The sequence below is a fragment of the Engraulis encrasicolus genome, chromosome 2, assembly GCF_034702125.1.
Source record: "Engraulis encrasicolus isolate BLACKSEA-1 chromosome 2, IST_EnEncr_1.0, whole genome shotgun sequence".
NCBI classification, from domain to species: domain Eukaryota; kingdom Metazoa; phylum Chordata; class Actinopteri; order Clupeiformes; family Engraulidae; genus Engraulis; species Engraulis encrasicolus.
In genome coordinates, this window is record NC_085858.1 from 33,041,598 (window position 1) to 33,065,220 (window position 23,623).

General features: G+C 43.0%; 1 protein-coding gene across 1 annotated transcript; it reads left to right on the forward strand.

Annotated features, from left to right (window-relative positions):
- Window positions 1-138: 138 nt before the first annotated feature.
- gspt1l (G1 to S phase transition 1, like) lies at window positions 139-20,580 on the forward strand. Its single transcript, XM_063186886.1, has 14 exons — window positions 139-577; window positions 3,050-3,091; window positions 11,534-11,800; window positions 13,161-13,194; window positions 13,390-13,467; window positions 13,922-14,102; window positions 14,446-14,600; window positions 15,517-15,657; window positions 15,797-15,890; window positions 16,004-16,084; window positions 16,714-16,887; window positions 18,305-18,394; window positions 18,587-18,755; window positions 19,823-20,580. Exons 1-14 carry the CDS (start codon window positions 388-390, stop codon window positions 19,873-19,875), a joined length of 1,749 nt encoding a protein of 582 aa, XP_063042956.1. The 5' UTR covers window positions 139-387; the 3' UTR covers window positions 19,876-20,580.
- The last annotated feature ends 3,043 nt before the right edge of the window (window positions 20,581-23,623 follow it).

Consider the following 23,623-nt stretch of genomic DNA (forward strand, 5'->3'; position numbering starts at 1 on the left):
CAGGTATGACTACATGCGAGGGGTCATGTCTATCTATGGAAATGTAGTTTTCGGAATGGCGTTGTAACTTTAGATCATCGGCAGTGCCTAGAGCACTAGGACAACAATACCCACAATGCCCTTTGGATGTCGCTCCCTTTGGTCGGGGAGAGTCATCAGCACACACGAGGACTCGCGTTGAGTGCTGACTCGAATCTCTCTTTCTCTCGCCCCTCGTCGAGAGAAACCGGCTGGTTTATCCTACGAAAAACGGAACCCCACTGCAGACACAGGAGGGAAAGTTTTGCCGTTTTCAGGGGTGACACCGGTTAAGGGGTGGACACAAAAGTAACTGCGTAGCCGACGTTAGTCTATACTCAAGTACAGTGAAAATTTCACATACCCACGATGGACCCGAGAGACACAGCCCCAGATTCTTGGGAGCAGGAGGACGATGGCGAGGCCCCCGTCGACCAGCAACTGTCGGGCTTCACTGCCCTTAACGTGAACGCCAAGCCGTTTGTCCCGAATATTAATGCGGCAGAATTTGTTCCGTCCTTCGCTCAGAAAGGGCCCTCGGACAATGTTGACTCTGGTGGTAAGTTCGCGGTCACGTTATGTGATTTAGTGCTTTCCTTAGCACGTAGCCAGTCAGCTAGCTAGCACTAGCTTGCTAGCATTTAAGTCGGCATACAGCTTCAGGTTTTTGGTCTGACTCTGTAGCACTACTTGCTACTTATGAGCCTGTGTAAGCTAGTGTAGCCATGGCTAGCCTACTTGCATCATGGTCGTTAAACGGAAACGTTACTAGCTAACATAGCTAATAGTTGTTAACTAGCCTGCTAACATTTTAAAGTGTATGATTTTCAGTGTTGTAAGTTATGAGGCGTAGCGTCTTATTCCATGTGGACCTGAACGTTATAAGTGGCAACTGTGAGTGTCATATTCGCCACTGTTATTCCATGTGGTAAATAAATGACGTGTAACTTCTGTGCTAGCTGGCCAGTAGTCTACCTAACTTAGAAGTGGAAATCGACCGCCAGGAGGGAAGATGGTAGGTGCTAACTTGGTATGAGACATCACCGGCGAGCTGTACACGTTAGCAGCAAGTATGTCCTGCTAGTTGAAAGTCATGTGACAGTTGTTTCTATGCGATGTGGTTTGGCAAGGCAACATAAAGCTATTTCTTGAATGCGAGCGAGCATGGAAATGTAACTTAAGTTTGAGTCTGCGTTGTTGACGTGGTCAGCATGATGTTGATCTGATAGGCTACCTGGCTGCAATTGAATGTCTTGAAAGCTGTTTGACCGGTGTGGGTTTCCTAAAATGAGTGTTCTGTGGATTGTAAAAATGACAGAAAGACTTGCTTGAAGTCCACCTGATTGACTAACATATTGACTCACAATTAACTGTGTAACTGACTGTAAGTCAATTGCAGTATTCACAATGCCAATGTCACTGACTGACTGTTTGCATCCCAAAGTCATCATAACTGGACCTGGGGATTTGATCCCAACTAAGTATAGATTTATTGACAAAAATCCATCAGTACCTGGTACAGTAAAACACACTGTAGACACTATCATATGAATTAAGTTCATTATGTCTAACTGTTTAACTTAAACACTTAGTGGTTTCTTTTGCCTTAAGACATGTAAAAGTTTTTATCTTTTACCTGACATGTTTCGACGGTGTTACTTCCGTCTTCATCAGAGGGTCACTGTGATGTTGATGGGTGACGTGCTTTAAAAACAGCTGATGTTGTTGTGGACACTGTAGACACTGCTTTCGAATATCCAGAGTATGAACTGCAAGTAGTTGCTTAACTAAGACATCTCTTTTGTTCACTGGATGGTTACAATAGATCTATGTGAGATGAGAGCAATCAGAGACGATCTAACAGCAACAGTATTTCTGAAGCAATGGCATATTACAATTTCCCCCCTGGGATTAAATGAGAAGTTTCAGAAGGATGGAATGTGAGAGTTTGTCTTGTTGTATTGTCTGGAAGATGATGTCTGGCCTGAAGCAACACCCGAGTGTTTTCTGTAAACAGCAGACTAACAACATCCACATCTCTGGCATGTCAAGCGTACCTGGTTGGTTAATCCGCATGCTTGTTTGTTTATAAGTGACTGGCTGTGTGTGGCAGGGTCCAACATAGCGTTTTGCCTCCATTGGCCCCCTCAGGCCTGTGTGCCTGATGTGTACTGACCCCTTGTATTTGCCCTGGGTTTAAAATGTAGTTCACTCATCCATAAAACAAGGGTTTAAGTTAAGGCTCACCTTGAAATGAAATGCCTACCACTTTATATTGTTCATGTAAATTCTAAAGTTGCTTTAGACGAATTTGTAATAGGTTGACGTTTGAGGTGTTTCATATCGTAATTTCATATGCTGCCGCACAGTATAGCTTCTCTGATCATTATGGTCGCGTACCTCTGATACCAGTTAACCACCCCACTCACCTTGACTAACAGAATTTCTTTGGGAAAGTTCAGTGTGTTTTGATGATACATTTACTGCTCTTCATGAATTACCTCACTTGCCTAGCCTCACACATCTGTAGTGTCTTGTGATTTGCTCTGGCTAAATAAGTAAACTGAAATGACTCAATGAGATGTGCAGTAAAGCTATTTAACCAGAATGTGCCTCTGGGTGTCTAGCCATCTTGTCTGACATTGTCTTTGGTTGGCGTATTGCGTTTCGTCTTGTCTACTTGGCTGGCAAGCAGGCTAGAGCTCTGCCACCGCGTCTTGAAAATTGTGGGGCAGTGTGTCAGTACTCACCCGGGTGTGCATAATTTACGTGTGTGTACATGTAAGGACGACTGCTTGCTGTGACTGTTTGTGTGTGGAGCACGCAAGTAATATAAAAGTAACATTGTTTGTCAGAGATTAGTCGGTTTAATCAAACTGACTATCTTCCAAACTGCCCCATATTGTGTCACGTCTTGAGAGTAGATGCATTATCTTTTTGGTTTTTTTTGTAATGCATTTTTGTTTTGCTGATCAAGTGCCTTGTTCCTGAAGATTCAGCAAACATTGATTAGTTTTTTGTGTGTCTGCAGGTGGTGATACAGTTGCCAGCATGGAGGTCACAGAACCTGTAGGTAAGTACCAGAGTGCAACACGTCTTTTCCTTCTGCCAGCATAAAGGGTGGGTTATGCTCTATTTAGAGCCTCAACGGAGTGAGTCAACGCAGTGAATTTTAATTTATAGCTCCATTCTAGCTACGCTATCCGTTTCCGTCGCGACGGTAGGGGCAGCGAGATGATTGTTCAAACTGCCTTCAATACAAAGAGTAAACTGTGACGTGTCGGTTGTTTTTTAGCTTCACAGACTCGACGACAATGAAATTGAAACATTAATCTTCTTTATGTCACGTGCATTTTTGATCGCACTGGCAGCCACCGCGTTAGTTTTGAAACAAAGAAGTGGCTCATTTGTCGAGGATAGGTCGCACGAAGCGGAATGTTTCCTCGACAGTAGCGCACGTCTTGTGCAAAAACCACAAAAAGAGAAGAAGACGGAGGGTCAACGCCCCCTTAGGAGACCGAATTTTGAGCACACGCTTTTGCATTGAGTGGGCGTGTTTCGATTCCTCTTTATAAATATCCAACCTCTTTGCTCACAGTCCGTAGCCCGACGAAGGTTAGAACAAGGAAGTAGCTTGTTCTCGAGGAAAGAGGCATAGCAGGCTGGTCGGCAGGACCAATCAGAGACAGATTTTCTCTCCTTCCTGCCCTTCACTCCGTTGTCGTCTGCATCATTCACTGCGTTGAGTCACAATTTTGGGGAGGTGCCCCAGAGTACCTGCATGATGGGGGGGCGGGGCGGGCTTCACTCCGTTAACTGCGCGGCTCACTGCATCACGACGCAGGGAAGTTGGTCTCGAGGCATAAATCACCCTTAAGAAGACGGTGAGTTTTTGTCTTCTTACTCCGGTCTTGGTACACACAATGGTGCAAGCTAGCCTCGCGAGCCATCCTACGTACTTCCGCCAAAGGATTGGCTCCACTACTGTAGTCTGGCCGTGCTTCTCTGTGGAGTGCTTGCAGCAGTAGAATTTTGATTGCAACGCCCCCCCAGAAAACAGCCAATAATCGAATACGCCCCCCACGTGGGGACGAAAGGGGGAGAACGCTCGTGACAATGACGTACACATCTGCGCCAGAGCCATTGGTCTGCGCTATGTTGTTGTTGAGTAACTGCCAGCGATTGGGTGAGAGGTGTCCAATAATTTCAAACTATAACTGAGTGCAAACTTCCTGCTTTCTACAATCGCTTCAGAGCAAACAAATGCCAGACCATAAATACGAAATGAAATGGTAGTATTATGGGATGGTCAGGACCAGGCTAGGTGCAAGCCCCAACAACACATGTTTAGGACCGGCTGCTTGTTTCAAAAAAATGTTTTAAAGGTTTTTTTTGTTGGTCTTTTTCTACTTAATTTGATGGGACAGAGTGAGAGGTGGACAGGAAGTGAATTGGGAGAGAGACTGGGAGGGGTCGGCAAAGGACCCAAGCCGGGAATCGAACCCGGGTCAGCCGCATGGCAGGCGAGCGCCCTACCGGTTGGCCACAGCAGGGCCTCGGCTGCTTGTTTTAGTGGCACTGGACTACAGGGGTACGTTTCTGGACAGTGTTGTTGCTAACTAAGTTAACAACTTACTTAGTTGCAATGCATTTTCCCATTGGCAACTTACTAAGTTGCTAGCTGGTTAGCAACGATGCTTTTGAGAAACGGGGTCCAGATTGGTGTGTTACATCACATCAGAGCCCCATGAGGAGCTACAGTGCTGTGAGCTGACATTTGGAACTCCACAGTCTCTTCTTACTGCTGTGCTTTGATGCCTGCTAAGTGTCAATGAATACATTTGGCGGGTGTTGTGGTACTATAAAATCTTTAAAAAAAAAAAAAAAATTCTTTGTCACTTTTCAAAATGGGATGTGTCGATGTGTGATGATAATCAAAACGAGTAGTACTACAAATTCCAATAACTGGTTTGTTGCAAACTGCTGTGGAATCTACCTTACTAATCCGTTACCCTCAACTTCAGTTTGATTTAAGCTTAAGGGGCTTTTTCCTTGGCCTCTCGGAAAAATACACATACAGTCACTCTTATTTTATGTGTTTGTGGATTAGATATGCTTTGTGTACTTGATGCATTCAATGCCGAAAATAGAAAGTTCCTTTTTTTACTCCCTTTTTTTTCAATGTTAGGAAACAAGACACTCCAACATAGAATATGTGTGGTGATGGGAACTCTTACTCTGACGAATAGAACTGACTTGCAGTAGATGGCGATCAAAAATTCAAGGGACGTCACAATTTTTAGTGATCTAACAAACATAAATTATGTTAAAATTAGCCATATTTTAGTTCAAAGTAGAGGCTGGAGCACACCGCAGCTTAGTTTTAAAGTTTTTATTATGTTCAAACACCAGACTAACGTTTCGGTGTACACCTTCTAAAGAATAGCAACACCAAAACGTTAGTCGGGTGTTCGCACATAAAACTTAAAAACTAAGCCGCAGTATGCTCCAGCCTCTACTTTGAGGTGATGTTTGTCCCACTGTGATGCACCTGCAAGCTGAGGGATGATGCATAGAATCCCAACTGAACTGTAGCCATGTTATAGTTTTCCATCATTATTGAACCAAGGAACATACAAACAGTCTGAGAGCTTTGAGTTTTGCCTTTCAAACAATCTGTAGTATGTAGTCATAGCTCTAACACAAAACACGGTTTGGTGCTTTGCAAGCAACATCATGGTGTGGATTGCTGGTTGTCTACGCCAAAATACGCAACACAGAATGTAAATTAGCTAAGATATAAACATAACAGCACAGAAGTCCTTGTGCACAACCTTTCAGTTGTCCAGGTGCAGGTGTAAGGCAGGAAAACTTCGCAAGAGCGAACCTGAAGACGCACTAGGCGAAACACATGGTTCGCTTAAAAAAAATAAAGAGAAAAAAAAGAACAGTATACAGTGTGCCGTGTTTAATGAACTTTTTTCAATAAACATAAGTGTTGTGCCAAAATAATATTAAATGTAATTTATATATATATATACAGTGCCCTCCATTATTATTGGCACCCCTGGTTGAGATGTGTTTTTTTAGCTTCCAATTATTATTATTTTTCTCTAAATAATATGGGACCTTAATGGAAAAAAAGAGAAAAATCCAACCTTCAATACAAGTGCATTTATTCAGTGGGGAAAAAATCCCACATAAAGAAATAATTATTTGACATCAAATAATGTGTGTCACAATTATTAGCACCCCTGTTGTTAATATTTTGTACAACCCCCTTTTGCCAACAAAACAGCACCTAATCTTCTCCTATAATGTTTCACAAGATGGGAAAAGACAGAAAGAGGGATCTTCAGCCATTCCTCTTTGCAGAATCTCTCTAAATCATCCAGAGACCTGGGTCCTCTCCTCTGTACTCTCCTCTTCATCTCACCCCACAGGTTCTCAATGGGGTTGAGGTCTGGGGACTGAGATGGCCATGGGAGGAGCTTGATTTTGTGTCTGGTTAACCATTTCTGTGTAGATATGGCCATATGTTTAGGGTCATTGTCTTGCTGAAAGACCCAGTGACGACCCATCTTCAGCTTTTTGGCAGAGGGCAACAGATTTTGATTTAAAATGTCCTGGTATTTCAAAGCATTCATGATGCCATGCACCCTAACAAGCTTCCCAGGGCCTTTGGAAGCGAAACAGCCCCACAGCATCACTGACCCACCCCCATACTTCACAGTGGGTATGAGGTGCTTTTCAGCATGCGCATCTTTCGTGGCACGCCAGACCCACTTAGAGTGTTTGTTGCCAAAAAGCTCAATCTTGGTCTCATCTGACTTAAGCACACGGTCCCAGTTGAAGCCCCAATACCGCTGGGCGAACTCCAGACGTTTGCGTTTATGATTGTGGGTGAGGAAAGGTTTACTCCGTGCATGCCTCCCAAACAGCTTGTTGGCGTGTAGACAGCGCCTGATGGTTGATTTGGAGACTTTGTGACCCCAGGATGCTACCATTTGTTGTAATTCTGTAACAGTGAGCTTTGGAGATATTTTGATTTCTCTTACCATCCTCCTCACTGTGCGTGGTGGCAAAATAAACTTGGGTCCTCGTCCAGGCTTGTTTACCACTGTTCCAGTTGTTTTGAACTTCTTAATTATTCCTCTCACAGTAGATATGGGCAGCTGCAGTTGAGTGGCAATCTTCTTGTAGCCTCTGCCTGACCTGTGAAGGTCGACGCACATCTGCCTCACTTGTATGCTGTGTTCCTTTGTCTTTCCCATGTTTAAGAGTGGATAAGAGAAATGGCCTCGGTGTCACGTCATAGTTATACCCCAGGGAAACAGGAAGTGATGAATTACTAATTAAATGTTCCTACATACTCTGGTAAACTTTGTAAACTACTGTAGAAATGACAGAAATGCTTCAATTATATTTATTTCCTGGGAATTGTTAAGGGTGCCAATAATTGTGGAACAGGTGATTTAATGAAAAATAATTATTTTTTAGTCAGGGATTTTTTTTATTTTCCTACAATTCATTTGAGTTGAAGGCTACATTTTCCTAAAATTTTCAGTGTGACAGTATTCTTCTGCAATAAACACTGAATTTATTTTAAGGCTTTTAACACATCTCAACCAGGGGTGCCAATAATTATGGAGGGCACTGTATATATAATGTTAAATTGAGCAGTTGAATGTGTTACCTTTGCAGTCAGCATCATGACTTAGTTATTGTGCCGGCAATGTGAGTCCGTTTGTCATTAAGTGGTTAGCGCCCCAGAGACCTAGTCCTTCCGTAAAATTCCACAGTGTGGCCGTGAATTATGGACCATTAAGCTTCAGTCTTTCAATTCTCTTGCAATTTGATATGGTCCTTTAAATTCCCTAAGTGTTAGCCTAACCATGTGGGTACAGCAAAAGTTACCAAAGCGACCAATCACATAATGGCTCTGGCTCTAACTGCTGAAATTTGCTCTGGTCGTCCAAATCACCAACCCTCCATAGACTACCATGTTGTATACACATGGTGACACACGCAGAGAGAATTCCCGTTCATATCTTCCTATTATGTAGGTCACATTGTGTGGACTTTGACCCAAGTGTAGCCTGTCAGAACCTGTACAGCACGCCTTGTAGGTTCAGATTCAGGGAATGGTTCACCACCCCAGTAGATGAGACTTTGGGCCCTGCCGTGGCCAGCTGGTAGGCCACTTGTCTACCATGCGGCTGATCCGGGTTCGATTCCCAGCCTGGGTCCTTTGCCGGCCCTTCCCCGTCTCTCTCTCCCCAATCGCTTCCTGTCGCCACCTCCACTGTCCCATCATAAATTAGGCAAAAAATATAAAATATCAAAAATACCAAAAAAATATCTTTACCAAAAAAAGATGAGACCATTTTGAGAGGGGAGGCCAGGCCACGGTTGTGAGTCTGGCTCTCGCCCGACTAACAGGGCCTTCAGTCGGCCAATTAACAGGTGTCCAAGAGGGCTCCCCACACTTGAGTTAATAATTCAGCGTGCTGTGCAGTAGCTTTAATAGAAGGGCTCAATAAGGCAATGGCTGGATCCAGTGCTGTGAAGGCAGAGTAGAGCAGGGAGCACAATTTCATGTGTTAGCCTGCAAAGTGTGGGAACTCCCATGTGCACAGCGTGTTAGTGGGTGATTTAGAGGCCTGTGGTTTGACTGACACGAAAGCACATGATTGACTCTGCCTCTCTCCCTCTGTTACTCCTTCCCTCTCCCCTGCCACTCTCCCGCCTCTCTCCTCCTCTATATCCTTCTCACTCTCGCTCTTGCTCTCTCGCTCTCTCTCTCTCTCTCTCTCTCTCTCTCTCTCTCTCTCTCTCTCTCCCTTGCTCTTTAACTGGATTGGCTGTCAAAACAGTTGTACTCTGCAAACATAAGCTATGATGCCCGGGGTCTGATATGGTTTTGTTATTGCTGTGCAGACGCGTCTGTTGAGGGAGCACTAATCAGCTGTACCTGCTGCTGCTTAGGATTTAGCTGAAGTCCCTTCTGCATGGAGATTACAGCCCGTTTCACTGTCAGCATTTTGGCTGCTGTTTTAAAGGAAGCCTAAAGCGTTGGTAATGGTCAGGCGGGGACACACAGCATGGTGGAGAAAAGCTGCTGTGTCACTACACTACATACTGTGTGTGCATTGTGTCCAGTTCTATCAAATGTCATACATGCATGATACATAAAAATCATAATGTGACACACTACACTACGCGGTGTCAATCTGCTTTCTCACGACCAGTTCCGAATTCGGGTGTAATTATTTTGCCAGCCGCTGTAAATCCTGCCTACAATGCATTCCAAGGCCTGGAGTAAGGGGTTGCTAACTAAACCACCTACTAATAGTTTGTAAAGCTTACACTTCACTGTGTACAATGCCCCCTAATTGCAACTACGCCCCATCCTCTCTCACCGGTACACTTCCTAACACATCCCTAACACCCCCTTGTTGGCCATGGAGACCCTGTTGAGAAACGCTAATTTAAAGGCTGAAATTTGTCTGTTTAACGTTGGTGTCACATCCCTGGTGAAGAGCAGGGCAAAGGCTGACTCAGGTTTTTGAATTGGAGGTCCATACACAGAAAAAATGTTGTTGTTTTTTAGTCTTCCATGGCAGAATTATGGTTTGGCGATTGAGGTCTTATTCAGAGGCCTGAAGGGCTGAAGAGGACCTCAGTGGTCGAAACGTTATTCCACCATGAAATTAAAAATAAAGTATGTGTGGACCTCTCAATCCAAAATCTGCTAGTTCAGCCGACCCTCATGGCCTGTGTTGAGACCTGTCTGTGTTTGTCTTCTCCGAAACTACTGTACAGTCCCAGGAAAAAGTTTGTACACCCTTTGAAATTTCTTACCTTTCTGTCAAAATTGGTCATAAAACATGGTCTGATCTTCCCGGAAATCACAAGAAGGAACAACCAGAGTCTGCTTTAACTAATTCAACCCAAACATTTAAAAGTTTTCATATTTTCATTGGCCATAAGATGTAAACATTCACAGGACAGCAAGGCATAAGTAAGTACACCCCTGCATTCAATAGGTTTTGACCCTAAGTTAGTCGCAATAACCTCAATCAGATGTTTCCTGTAGTTGCAGATCAGATTAAGAAAACAATCTGGATGTATCTGGTCTCCCTCTTCTTTAGAAAACTGCCTCTCGTCAGCAAGGTTTGTGGGATGTCTGGAGTGCATAGCTTTCTTGACTTCATGCCATATAATATCAATTGTTTTTTGTCAGGGCTTTGACTGGGCTATTCCAGAATGTGTATTTCATTATTATGAAGCCATTCTAAAGTCGATTTGCTTCTAAAGTATGGGTTGTTGTCACATTTCAGCACCCATCCTCTTGTGTGCTTCAACTGTGTGACAGACTACCTCACTTTTTTTCTGTAAAATATCTTTATAAACTTCTGAGTTCACTGTTCCACTGATAATAGCAAACTGAATAGGGCCTGAGGCAGCAAGGTAGCCGCATATAATGATGCTCCCGCCACCATACTCAAAGGTGGAGATGATGTTTTGGTGAAGGTGTGGTTCTCCAGTTCTCCTCCAAACATGACATTGTGTGTTCCCCTGAACAATTCAACTTTGGTTTCAACGTTGGTCTACAGAATATTTTGCAGTAATTCTATGAAGCATATAAATGCTTTTTCGCAAACCTCAAAGGTGCAGCAATATTTTTTTGGACAGAAACCCCATTCATTTTAGATTGGCAGAATGAATCCCATTTTTAGCTATTCTTGGTTACATCTCCTCTTCTGAGTATGGCGGCAGGAGCATCATTATATGCGGCTACCTTGCTGCCTCAGGCCCTTGACAGTTTGCTATTATCAGTGGAACAATGAACTCAAGTTTATTGTGATATTTTACAGAAAAAACGTGAGGAAGTCTGTCACACAGTTGAAGCACACAAGAGTATGGGTCCTGAAATGTGACAACAACCCATACTTTAGAAGCAAATCAACTTTAGAATGGCTTCATAATAATGAAATACACATTCTGAAATAGCCCAGTCAAAGCCCTTACAGAAAGCAATTGAGATTATAAGGCATGAAGTCAAGAAAGCTATGCACTCAAGACATCGCACAAACCTTGCTGACGAGAGGCAGTTCTCTAAAGAAAAGGGAGACAAGATACAAACAGATTGTTTTGTTAATCTGATCTGCAACTACAGGACAAGTCTGGTTGATGATATTGCAACTAACTGAGGATTAAAACCTACTTAATGCAAGGGTGTACTTACTTATGCCCTGCTCTCCTGTGAATGTTATGGCCTTATGACCAATAAAAATATGATAACATGTAAATGTTTGGGTGGAATTAATTAAAGCAGACTCTGATTGTTCCTTTTTGAGATTTCCGGGAAGATCAGACCATGTTTTATGATCAATTTTGACAGAAATGTAAGAAATTTAAAAGGGTGTACAAACTTTTTCCTGGGACTGTATATATTCCAAGAGAATTAACTTAATGGCACAAAACGCACTTTCATTTTGTTGTTCTCCAGCGCCCCCCGTGGAGAACGGCGATGCGGAGATGGCGGTGGAGGAGACGTGGGACCAGAAAGGTGCGGAGCCCAGCGAAGCGGAGCCGGGAGGCGGATCGGGCTCCGGCTCCGGCATAGACGAGAGCCCGGCACAGGCGGCAGACGAGTCGCCGCAGGACGAGGGCATGGAGGATGAGGAGGAGACCACGCCGGCACACAAGGCCGCCCCCATCCCCAAAGACGCCCCCAAGAAGGAGCACGTCAACGTCGTCTTCATTGGACACGTCGGTCAGTTGGTTGCTCAAGAGCAAATGATGACTGATGATAACTATGTGAATAGCTGATGGGAGCTTTTGGCAGCTCAGTCCATGACCCGCAAGAAAACGAAGAAGGATATTAATTAAGGGCTTTTTGATAGCTTACTCAAAAGAACAAATGCAGACAAAAAAAATAGCTGAACTAAAATACCAGGAAATTTGGGAAGAGGTGGAGGAGCTGCTGTACTAGGCTGCAAGATTTGACTTACATACTTACTTTCTTACTTATAGCACAATTCATGCAATCATGCAGCTCAATATCATGTGCTTAAACAAATTGACAACGGCAAATGTTTTAAGGCAGATTTGAAGATAAGAATTCTTTTCCTGCTCTCCGTGCGTGTGCGTGTGCACATGCCATGAGTGAGGCTTTCCTTTGCCATCAGTGGCGCTTCGCCCTCAACGACATTCATAGTTAGAGTTTACAACATGTTTTCAGTTCATGACAACTTTGCTTTGCACACTAGTGATGTATGTGAATTGTGCAGGTCATGGGGCGGTTTGTGAGCAAAAATACACCAGGCAATTTGTGGGTGTGGCTGTTTTTTGTTTTCTTCTTTGAAGCACACTTGCTTTTGTGGGAAGTTGTTTGGATTATTTTTAATTTTCTCACTGTGACATTTTTGTAAAGTGTTGATTTGGATGCTGTGTGTTGTTGACATGATGGAGTAGACCAGGGGTTCCCAAATTTAGCCATGACAAGGCCCATATACCCGTAGATTCCAGCCAAGGCCCCCCCTCATGAGCCGTGCCACATTATTTTTTCTGTGCAACCTTCGATCACTCGATGAAGTTGGTGCATTCCTAAACCCATTCAAGTACTAAAGAAAGCACAGTACATTCAGTATATAAACATTGTTAAGAAGAAAATGATTCCACTGGGATTGTTGAGCTTATTTTTTAGTTTATTTTTGGCTACTTAAGTTATTCAATTTATTAAATTGTTTGTTTTATTGTGAGTTTTATTTCATATATTTTTTTCCTGACAACCTGCTGTGGCCCCCCCAAGGGTCCCCGGCCCCCACTTTGAACACCACTGGAATAGACCTGGGGAAAGAAGAGCATAACAGGGTTCCCACGGGTCATGGCATTTTATGGAATAATATGGAATCTCGTAAAGTTTTTCCAGTCATGGAATTTCATATCTGACTTAGAGTGGGAACCCTTGCATAAGTTAGTAGTGTAGTGTGCTGCATGCGTCCCACCGCTTTCTCTCCAGACTAGCATAGGCCCTGTCACCTTACACTGGTGTTTTATCAGCTGTGAACTTACCCCCCCTCCCCTTCCCTTCCCTCTCTTATCTCCCCCTCTCCCTCTGTCTCGCTTTCCAGATGCTGGCAAGTCCACGATTGGAGGTCAAATCATGTGAGTCGTGACGCTGAGCTTGGCCCTCATCTCTTTGACCTTGTTGTCTTGGCTGTTTTGTACGTTTTATTCGACTGACTGGCTACAGCGTTGTCTGACACCTGTTCTCTTTTCTCTTCTCTTCTCTTCTCTTCTCTTGTGGTCTGTTCGCTTCTCTTCTCTTCTCTTGGGGTCTCTTGTGTGGTGTGTTTGCAGGTACTTGACGGGCATGGTGGAGAAGAGAACCCTAGAGAAATACGAGAGGGAAGCAAAGGAGAAGAACAGGGAGACCTGGTGAGATTATTATAAAGAATAAAGCAGAATACACCTCTACAAACCCCAAACACCTCTCCAGTTCCTTGGGGAGATATGGGGGTGTAGAGTGGAGTTCCTCATTCAAGATATTACACGCATTTAATCTTGCATGAATATGCCAAAGTAAATAAAATTGAAAAAAGCAGTGATAAGCTTTTGGGAAGATGTATGGCCACTAAAAGTATTGTAAGGGCGCTGATAACTGTGACCACCAGTAACTAGTTCAATATTGGTCATTTTTACGGGATTGGATAGATGCAAAAAGATTTAACTAAGATAATGAACTAACTGGATAAAATAAAATGTAGAAATTCCGCTATTTAGAAAATGCTATTGTTTAATGGCCAAACTTGAGTTATTAAATTGGATTTTGAGCAACACATGAAGCACCTTCCATCGTGTCATTGGACCATTTTGTGCTGCCCTTTGCCAGGTATCTCTCTTGGGCTCTCGACACAAACCAGGAGGAGCGAGACAAAGGCAAGACTGTGGAGGTCGGACGTGCATACTTCGAGACCGAGAAAAAGCACTTTACCATCCTGGACGCGCCGGGCCACAAAAGCTTCGTCCCCAACATGATCGGCGGGGCCTCACAAGCCGACCTGGCGGTGCTGGTGAGTCAGCTGGCTTGAATGGATGGACCTCCCAACTAACTCAAACTGCAGCGTCACCAAAAAAAAAAAAGAAAGAAAGAAAGGCGGCTGGGACTCTTTTGTGTTCTCAGATGTAATGCATGGCATCCTACACTAGAGGGAGCTGTTTGAATAGAAAGGAATCAAAAAGTATGGAGTTCTATAGCGTGTGTGGGTGCTTGCCAAATTTGGAGGCAGAGTATGAATGAAACAAGAAAGCACCATTGTTTTGCATTTGTAGGCGTTTTACTACACATTTCTATTTTTGATGGTTAGTGAAATAAGTTTATACAGGTTCAAGTGTTGTCTGTGTTTCATTCCCCAGGTGATCTCCGCCAGGAAAGGCGAGTTTGAGACGGGCTTTGAGAAGGGTGGACAGACGCGAGAGCATGCCATGTTGGCCAAAACTGCGGGAGTCAAACATCTGATCGTTCTGGTTAACAAAATGGACGACCCAACAGTTAACTGGAGCCTGGAGAGGTTGGTACCATTTCAGCAGTTATCAGGCCTGCCATAATGGTGGTGGTGGTTCCTGCACAAGTTACACCGGGGTCCGTAGTGCTCACCAGTGAGCAATCGACGTTAATTACTGAAAGTTTTACTTGGTTTCTGTCCGTTATTGGAACGCTTTTAGATTTTTGGCATGAGCACATCAGTCGCTTCAAAATTAATTAAGTGTGGGTACAGGCACCACCTTGGTTTTCAGTCGGCATGAAAACGCTCCATAAGTGTTATGTCTTTCGGTTGTTGTTGCAGTCCTGTTATGGGGCACCTAAGTCGCGCCCTTCTACTTCCGATCTATGGGGCTGGAGCTCGCAAAATTTTGAATGCGAGTTAATGGAGCGAGTCAAGCTAAATCCTCATCCCGTTTGGCATGTGCTCCGGATTTCACATATGATGACAGTGAATTTGAAAGGTTTGGATTTGCGTCGTAAGACCACTCATTTTCGGCACGCAAGAAACGTTATTTTAGCTTTTGTGCAAAACTGTGTTGGAGACTACACGTGCGCCTCGCATATCTGACGTGAACCGAGGCACAGCCAACCCTACCGCTGCACCGTGGCTTAAGTGGCTGCACGTCGGACATGCGACGTCTGTTGTGTAGTCCAAATAATTACATATTTTTGCACACACACAACTCAAAAATCGCTTGCCAAGTGAAAAGCACACCATTGGTTGTTATTAATTCTGAGGCACAGCATATGTGTGATCGAAGGGGAAATGCGAGGTGGGTCGGAAAATAGCTTTGATCAGTCCATTACAGCCCAGTCAAAAGTTTTTCCGTTGCCAGCCCCACAAGCCGCCCGGAAGGGGTGGAGACTTAGGTGCCCCATTGCTGAACTTCCTGATTTTTAACTGTGTGTTGTGTTATTGGTTTTGTGTCAACCTAATTCAGGTACGAAGAATGTAAGGAGAAACTTGTGCCATTTCTGAGGAAGGTCGGCTTCAACCCCAAAAAAGACATTCATTTCATGCCGTGCTCTGGACTGACGGGAGCCAATCTAAAAGAACCAGCTGAAATGTGCACCTGGTATACGTAAGTAAAAGTCTTCACTTAACACATGAGAAAGAAACTTGGCAAAAGACAGAAAAAAGATCTCTGTTACTCTCCATAGTTACATTTCTGAAACTAACACCTTTTTCCCTCCAAAATGTTGGCTTTTGTGTATTCGCAGAGGGTTACCATTCATTCCACATCTGGACAATTTGCCAAACTTAAACAGATCAAGTGACGGACCAGTCAGGTTACCAATTGTAGATAAATACAAGGTGAGTAGAGAGAGAAAGAGAGCACATCACACCTAAATCATTCACATGCTGTAATCCGTGTTGTTGAATTTGTGTCCTAGCCTGAATTATTTTCCTTTGCTTTGCCACGTCAGGACATGGGCACTGTTATTCTTGGAAAACTGGAGTCGGGATCAATCAGCAAAGGACAGCAACTATTCATGATGCCCAACAGGGTGAGGTTATTATACAGTTAAACTAATACTCATTTTCACCAATGATCAGGCCTGCACTGTGTTGTAATCAAAGGAATAACTTTGCCATTTCTCCTCTAATTTAGCATGTCTATAAGAACAAATACAAATACACAACAGGATCCATAGGTTTAAGCCACATCTCTTGCTCTCTTTCATACCACATAAGAGAAAATGTAAATATATAAAAAGCCAGGCTTGGTGACAGGAGTCTCTGTCTGTAGTAGTGCTGCAGCCTATGTGGTTGCCCGGTCCATGTTCCCCAGGCAGAAAATAGATCTCTGTTTTTGTTGCATAGGCCTTCCGTGCAGAGCTTGTTCGCAATATACTGCCCCTTTCCCAAAAAATAGGCAGAGACCTACGGTGGCCTACTGTAGCCTACAGACATTGTCATTAATGTTGAGCGACATTCTATTGATCTTGTGTTGGTCAGTCTGCCTCTGGTGACCACTGAAACACTTTAGTGACGGCATGGGGTTGACATGCAGAACGCTTTGGCAATATACATGCGGAATGGTGTGCCACCAGCACATTAGACACATGTGAGACATGCTAGTGACCGTGCTGCATCAGTGAGTGAAATTCTAAGTGTGACCGTTTTGCGTGTGCAGCACACGGTGGAAGTGCTGGCGTTGCTCTCGGACGATGTGGAGACGGACGACGCGGGACCAGGGGAGAACCTGAAGCTGCGGCTGAAGGGCATTGAGGAGGAGGAGATCCTTCCGGGCTTCATCCTCTGCAACGGGGAGAACCTCTGCCACACGGGGCGCACCTTTGACGCCCAGGTGAGTCTTGGGACCGAGCTCATCTCACACTAGGTCTGCTTTCCAGTATGCGACCTTGCGTCCTCCACTTGTGCTTGTGGGCTCATGTTTTGCTGATGCCCTGCTTCTGTGGAGGAAACATCTAGGTTTCCCCGCTGTCACCCTAGCCAAAACCATTTTTGGGGACTATTCTTCATTTACCATCCTGTTTGAAAATGAGAAAATGACTTTATAATTGAGCTTTTGCAAGATATTGAAATGCTGGTTTGTGGTGGTTTCAAACCGTGGTGCTAGTTGGCACCTGTTACATAAGTTCAAGTTAACATTTATCTCACACTGAGCTGCGCAGGTAATAGGCAACTGATAATTCGCCTTGGCAAAGAGCGGGCATCTTAAAACTCCGGCCCGGGGCCCAATTCTGTCCCACTAAGTCATTTTAGTCGTCCCGCGAGATCATTTCAAATATGTATAACAGTTTGCCCACATGCACCATTCGTGTATCGTAACAAGACTTGAACATGAAATTTGGTGTCACAGGAATGAGTGAGCCCAGGACAATGAAACAATTCAGTCTTTTTCAACAGAATAACAGGCACATTTGAAATGAGGTGCAAGGCAATGAAGGCAAGAATATTTGAACTACCATATACAGTGAGGAGAATAAGTATTTGATACTTTGCTGATTTTTTTTTTGGTTTGCCCACTAATAAAGACATGATCAGTCTTTAATGTTAATGATAAAATGTATTATAATATGGAGAGACAGAATATCAGAAAGAAAATCCAGAAATTAATTCTAAAGAATATATATTAATTGATTTATATTTAATTGAGAGAAATAAGTATTTGATCCCCTGCCAACTATTAAGAGTTCTGATCCCGCAGATCAAATGGCACTTCCAATCAACTTGTTATCTGAATTGAACACACCTGTTAATAGTAACCTGCACAAAAGACACATTGAATCATTGAATCAATCTTTTTGATACTCTGTCTCTCCATATTAGAATACATTTTATCATTAATATTATAGACTGATCATGTCTTTATTAGTGGGCAAACCAACAAAATCAGCAAGGGATCAAATACTTATTCTCCTCACTGTATGATGGGAAAGAATGTGTGTGAAATTCAACTCTGATGATGAAGTGCATGTGTCCACAATTTAAGTCAAATTTTTTCGGCCACGACTCAGTCATTCTGAGTTTGACACCCCCGCCATAGATCAGTATACATTTTACATTACTATTAGCAGAATGTCTGTCATCCAAAATGAATTAAAGAAAAGGACATAATCAGTTACAATTGCACAGTGGAATACGATACAATGCTAGACTTGAAGAGTGACCTGTCTGCATGTCTAGTCTCACTGTCAGAGTGTAACATTGCTTTGTGTCTTTGTAACAGATTGTAACATTGATGTGTGTCTTTGTAACAGATTGTCATCATCGAACACAAGTCCATCATCTGTCCCGGTTACAATGCAGTTCTACACATCCACACCTGCATTGAGGAAGTGCAAATTACGGTAATGCTCTTTACAATAGCTTTCATAACATTTGGAAAGGGCTTGGGCTTGGAATAATGTTTGCAGGATCATTTTTATTCCCAGCCAAATCAATTTTCGTGTTTGATTTGATGTTGTCTGAATTTATCATATCAGTCATCATAATCGTGATGTTCATTTTTTCTGTTGTTTTTGTTTCATGTGTCTCCTCAGGCCTTAATCTGTTTGGTAGACAAAAAGTCAGGCGAGAAGAGCAAGACGCGACCTCGCTTCGTGAAGCAGGACCAAGTGTGCATTGCCCGGCTGCGGACTGCAGGGACCATCTGCCTTGAGACCTTCAAAGACTTCCCCCAAATGGGACGCTTCACCCTACGGGACGAAGGTCGGTTCATTTAGACTCTTGGACATGGTATACCGTTGTAATAGGGTTGGGCAATGTTCCCTTAACCCATTGTAGCCAAAGCCCTTTTTGGGAAAAGGTGCCCTCTCCCTATTGAAACCTAAATATCTGCCTCTGAAGCACGTAAAATCATGAAGTTGCATTTAAAAGTTTGATACTACAGTTTGCACTAGAATGATGTTCAGCTCTAACATATCCACATAAAAAAAAAGAAAAAGAAACCGCTCAAATCTCAAGAGCCTGAATGCAGCGTACAGTCAATCCGGAAAGTATTCACAGCGCTTCACTTTTTTGACATTTTATTATCTTACAGCCTTATTCCAAATGCTACAAATGAATCTCTGTTGTCAAAATCCTACACAAATTATTCCATTATGACCATGTGAAAAGCAAGTTGTCTTGACAGTTTTGAAAATGTATAAAAATAAAAAACAAAGAATTCATTTTTACAAAAGTATTCACAGCCTTTACTTAATACTTTGTAGAACCACCTTTGGAAGCAACTACATTCTTTTTTCATTTCGAAATGAAAAGGGATTAAAAGGGAGGTCATCGGTGTGTTTCAACCTTTCAGTACATTGAAATTGTACATTTTGAGTCTGCACCTGGCTAAAATAGATGGGTGTGAGTTTTGAATGAAATCCTATGGAGAGTATCATGATCTGCTTCTGTAGTCACAGTGCATGTTGACATGCATGCTTCTTTAGATGTAATTCAGATTTCCAATGCTGACGGCATTCATACATTCCCAAACGATGTCAGTCCCACTACCATGCTTGACTAGCCAGATGATGCACTTTTTTGGTAAAATTCACTTATTTACCACCACACATGCTTAACGCCATCTAAAGCAAATTTGTTCATTTTGGTCTCATCAGACCACACAAAATAGTTCCAGTGATCCATATCCTTGGTCTGTTCACCAAGATAAACAAATTTGCTTTAGATGGCGTCAATCATGTGTGGTGGTAAACAAGTGAGTTTTACACAAAAAGTGCATCATCTGGCTCTTTTTTTGTTTTTAAATGCTTTTCCCTCCTTTGCTGCAGGTAAAACCATTGCCATCGGGAAGGTGCTGAAGCTCGTTGCTGAAAAAGAGTGAACCAGTTGCATGATGGGTGTTTCTGGAATGACCAAGCTGAGGCGGAGGTGGGCGGCTGCAGTGTCCGCAGATCCCCCCCATCCACTACCACCCCCCACCCCCTTCACGGCCCACCGACGCCCGCCCGGCCACCTCCCCAAGACCCCCTCTGCCTCCTGAAGACCAGCTGAAAACAAAGCAAAACAAACAAACAAACAGTTCTTGTCTTGAAAGATATCTGTTTTTAAGCAAACGGAAAAAAATGAAATCAAGTCCACATATGTCAGCTCTTTCTCATATTGAGAGCTCAGCGATGCCATTTTGTTTAGGCCCCGTTTGAAAGACCTTCCATTCCCCATTCCCTTTGCTGATCTACTCCTATGAGCAAAAAGAGATGCATTTTCTCTGATGATTTTTATTATTTTTTTGTTATTTTTTTATTGATTTGTTTTGCTTCCATGAAAGTAAAAAGAATGGCAGCAGTTATGTGGACCAGTTTTTTTTTTTTGCTCTGAAAACACAAGATGATTATACCACACAGGGGAAAACAGTGAGAAATTAACTGGATGAAACCAGAATGTTAATATCTTGGTTGTACATGTCTCCCTTTTTGCTTCTTGCCCACTTTGGTTTCTCAACTTGTGCAGTTTTCCTGGAACATGCACAGATGTGTTCACATGTTATTAAAGCAACTTCTATGACAATAAATATTAAATTGGGGAAATAGTCCTTGCTTTCCATTGTTGAATTTGACTGCGCTAATTTGCTATGGGAATAGGGCACATTAACACCAAGCTGCCAATTCAGCTGACCTTGAGTGAAGTCCACCTCATCCGAGCATATTGTGCCTTTGTACAGAACGAAACAAGTGTGAGTTTTTGAACATTCTATAAAAAGAATGAGTTCTAACAATGCAAGATTCTAAAATTCCAAATTGTATTGTATGGTGCCCAGAATTCCATAGAACTTTTACTGCCCGAACATTCCCGTCAGCACGTCATTCAAATTGGTGAAGTGTACTAGGCTATGGTACAAATGTTTGAGTAAACCCTTGTAGTTCCATACATCACCTTCTGTCTATCTTAAAGGTCTAGAGAGTATGACCTTTTGAATTGGGTGTTTCCCATTCACAAGCATGACCTTTTTCATTCATCGTTGATGTTCAGTATTGCCACTGATTTTGGATTGAGCTGTATGTATGTAAATGATGGTCTGTCCTCCATATTGATGCACTATCTAATATGAACTCGCCTAAACGGGCACATGCGCAGTTCCAAATTGACCCATTTTCTCTCACTTTGACATGATAAACTCACCACAGCAATAGGTATCAAATAGTCTGGAGCATTGAATGAAAATGTTCATAAAGCTGTGGCTTTGGAGTATGTCTACACATTTGAGTTGAAGTTTGGTCTCATGTTTGGCATGGCTGTCTATTGTGAAGGAAATTACTGTAACAGTATCCTACTCAATGCTTTTTTAAGAACACACTGGTACACGTGTACGGACACGTCTGACTGCTGTGCATTGTTCCTTGGGGATATCATTTTTTACATCATTGATCTCGTGATCTTTTTTCAATATTTTCGCCAATTTTCTATGGTTTTGAGTTGACATTGGGCAACATGTAACTAAAATAATTGACTGCTAATTATAATTATTGGCAATGCTATCATTATTCTGTTATGAGTGATGAAGTAGAGATGGATTGACAAGTTTGTCAATCAGCTCATATACCTATCAAGCCAATAATTAGCTTCCCCCCCCCCCCCAAAAAAAAAGTTTTATGGGCTTTTTTCCCCCTAATTGTGGATCAGACAGTGAAGATCATGACACGAAGAAAGTGGGACAGAGAGACTGGGTTGGGAAATGACCCAGGCTGTATTCTAAACTTGGTACCCATAGGCATGTAGAGCTCTAAGACAATTCCTGGTCTGGTACAGTAGGGCAATGCACCACTTGACCCCAATAGTTTGCATTTTAATGATTTATTTGGCAATGCCAGTGAGCTGGTTAAATATCTGTCTGTGCACAAACATCTCTGCAGATAACGTATGTTGTTTGGAGCCTGAAGTTGATCATCAAATATTTATTGGCGCAGATAAAAAGTTGATTCATATAAGCTGTGACCAAGAGGCCACCTAATTTCTTTTATGTGAAAGTGAAAGCTCAACTGGGAAACAAGTGCACACTGCCCACAACGAAATTGCATTTATGCCTCCCGTGCAAGGGGGCAGCCCCCAATGTCGCCCAAAAGGGAGCAGTGTGGCAGGAGTCAGGAGGGTGTTTGGCAGTTGGGGTGCGCAAATCCACAAGGCAGTAATCCAGGTGCCAGACAAAAAAGTGTAAAGCAGTGTGATGAAGTGGTCCGCACACTGGGTGTTAACTCCAAAAATACTTTATTTCATTTTTACATGGCAACGTTTCGATCCAGTAAAGGGATCTTCCTCAGGCCTAAGGTAAACGTTGCCATGTAAAAAGTGAAATCAATTATTTTTGGAGTTAATACCCAGTGAGCGGACCAATTCATCACAGGATGGTACCATGCTCAGGGTACCTCAGTCATGGAGGAGGATGGGGGAGAGCAGAGCACTGTTTAATTACTCCCCCCCAACCTGGCAGGTCGGGACTCGAACCGGCAACCCTTTGGCTACAATTCTAACGCCCTCACTGTTTACCCATGACTGGGCAGAGTGGAGAGGGGAATGCTGCATTTCTGTGTGTTTCCGACTAATCCTAGAGGAAAGGTCATGAGATACATAAGGATTTACTCTGTGGCGGCAGCCAAGTCAGCAGGCAGTCTGTTGCGTAGTGCTCACTCAGCCTGGCAAGTAGTCAAACGAGTTGGGACTAAAACGGCACTTTTTTTTCCCATAAAACGCTGTCAGAAGGGGATTTTGTCTTGCCTGGCTCATGCCCGACCTGTAGTTCCGTGCAGTGTCGTGAGCTCCACTACTAGGTCTGGGAGCATGTAGAAGGATTCCATTTCTCCAGTCAAAAAATAATCGGAGCATTTAATGCTTCAATATCAACAAAATTCCTTCAAACATGTTTTCTGTTGATCTCTAAAGTGTGAATATAGTCTATAATATATATGTCCTGTGACCTCTCAATGCGAGCTGCTATTGATATTGAAGCAATATATGCTCCACTTATTTTTTGAGTGGAGAAACAGAATCCTGCTCCCAGACCTATGTGTGTGTTGATCGCCACCAGGGGGCTCCAGAACAGACACAGAGGTCTGGTAGGAACCAGGCTAGATTTTGTCTAGAGACCCATGATAATTATGATGTAGAGATTTTAAGACATGGTTTTGTACTCATCTAGCTCTCTTGCTCATCTTTTCTGCTTTCTTATTTTTCACTTCCATTGGATTGGGTGATGCAACTTTACAACATGTATGTGATGTGAAGTTAAGATTATTTGTTTTAAGCATAGAGAATGCACACAAAGTATGAATCACTTGTCTAGTTGAAACTAGTCTTTCACATGTGCACACTGAATGTTCAGTCATTTTAAACTTGTCCATTCCATGAACCTTCCAATATTTCCTGTTTGATATAAGTGCCATCAAATCCTGTACATAAATACACTGACCATTTCTGCATACAGCAAGTTTATTTCAATACTGTACAACGGTTCAGCCAGACTCGAAACATAGGTGGTGGAATATTTGTGATGGTCTGGTATCAAAATAGTAAATGTAGTGTGGCTAGTGGGAAGGATTTCTGATACCTCCTGGTGTGCAACCTTGTATTTGCAACTACTG

Excerpts from the sequence above, each read along its gene's own strand:
- gspt1l (XM_063186886.1), top strand. The coding sequence starts at position 388 with ATGGACCCGAGAGACACAGCCCCAGATTCTTGGGAGCAGGAGGACGAT. Across the intron at positions 3,092-11,533 it reads GGAGGTCACAGAACCTGTAG|CGCCCCCCGTGGAGAACGGC; the intron begins GTAAGTACCAGA and ends GTTGTTCTCCAG. Across the intron at positions 15,891-16,003 it reads CAATTGTAGATAAATACAAG|GACATGGGCACTGTTATTCT; the intron begins GTGAGTAGAGAG and ends TTGCCACGTCAG.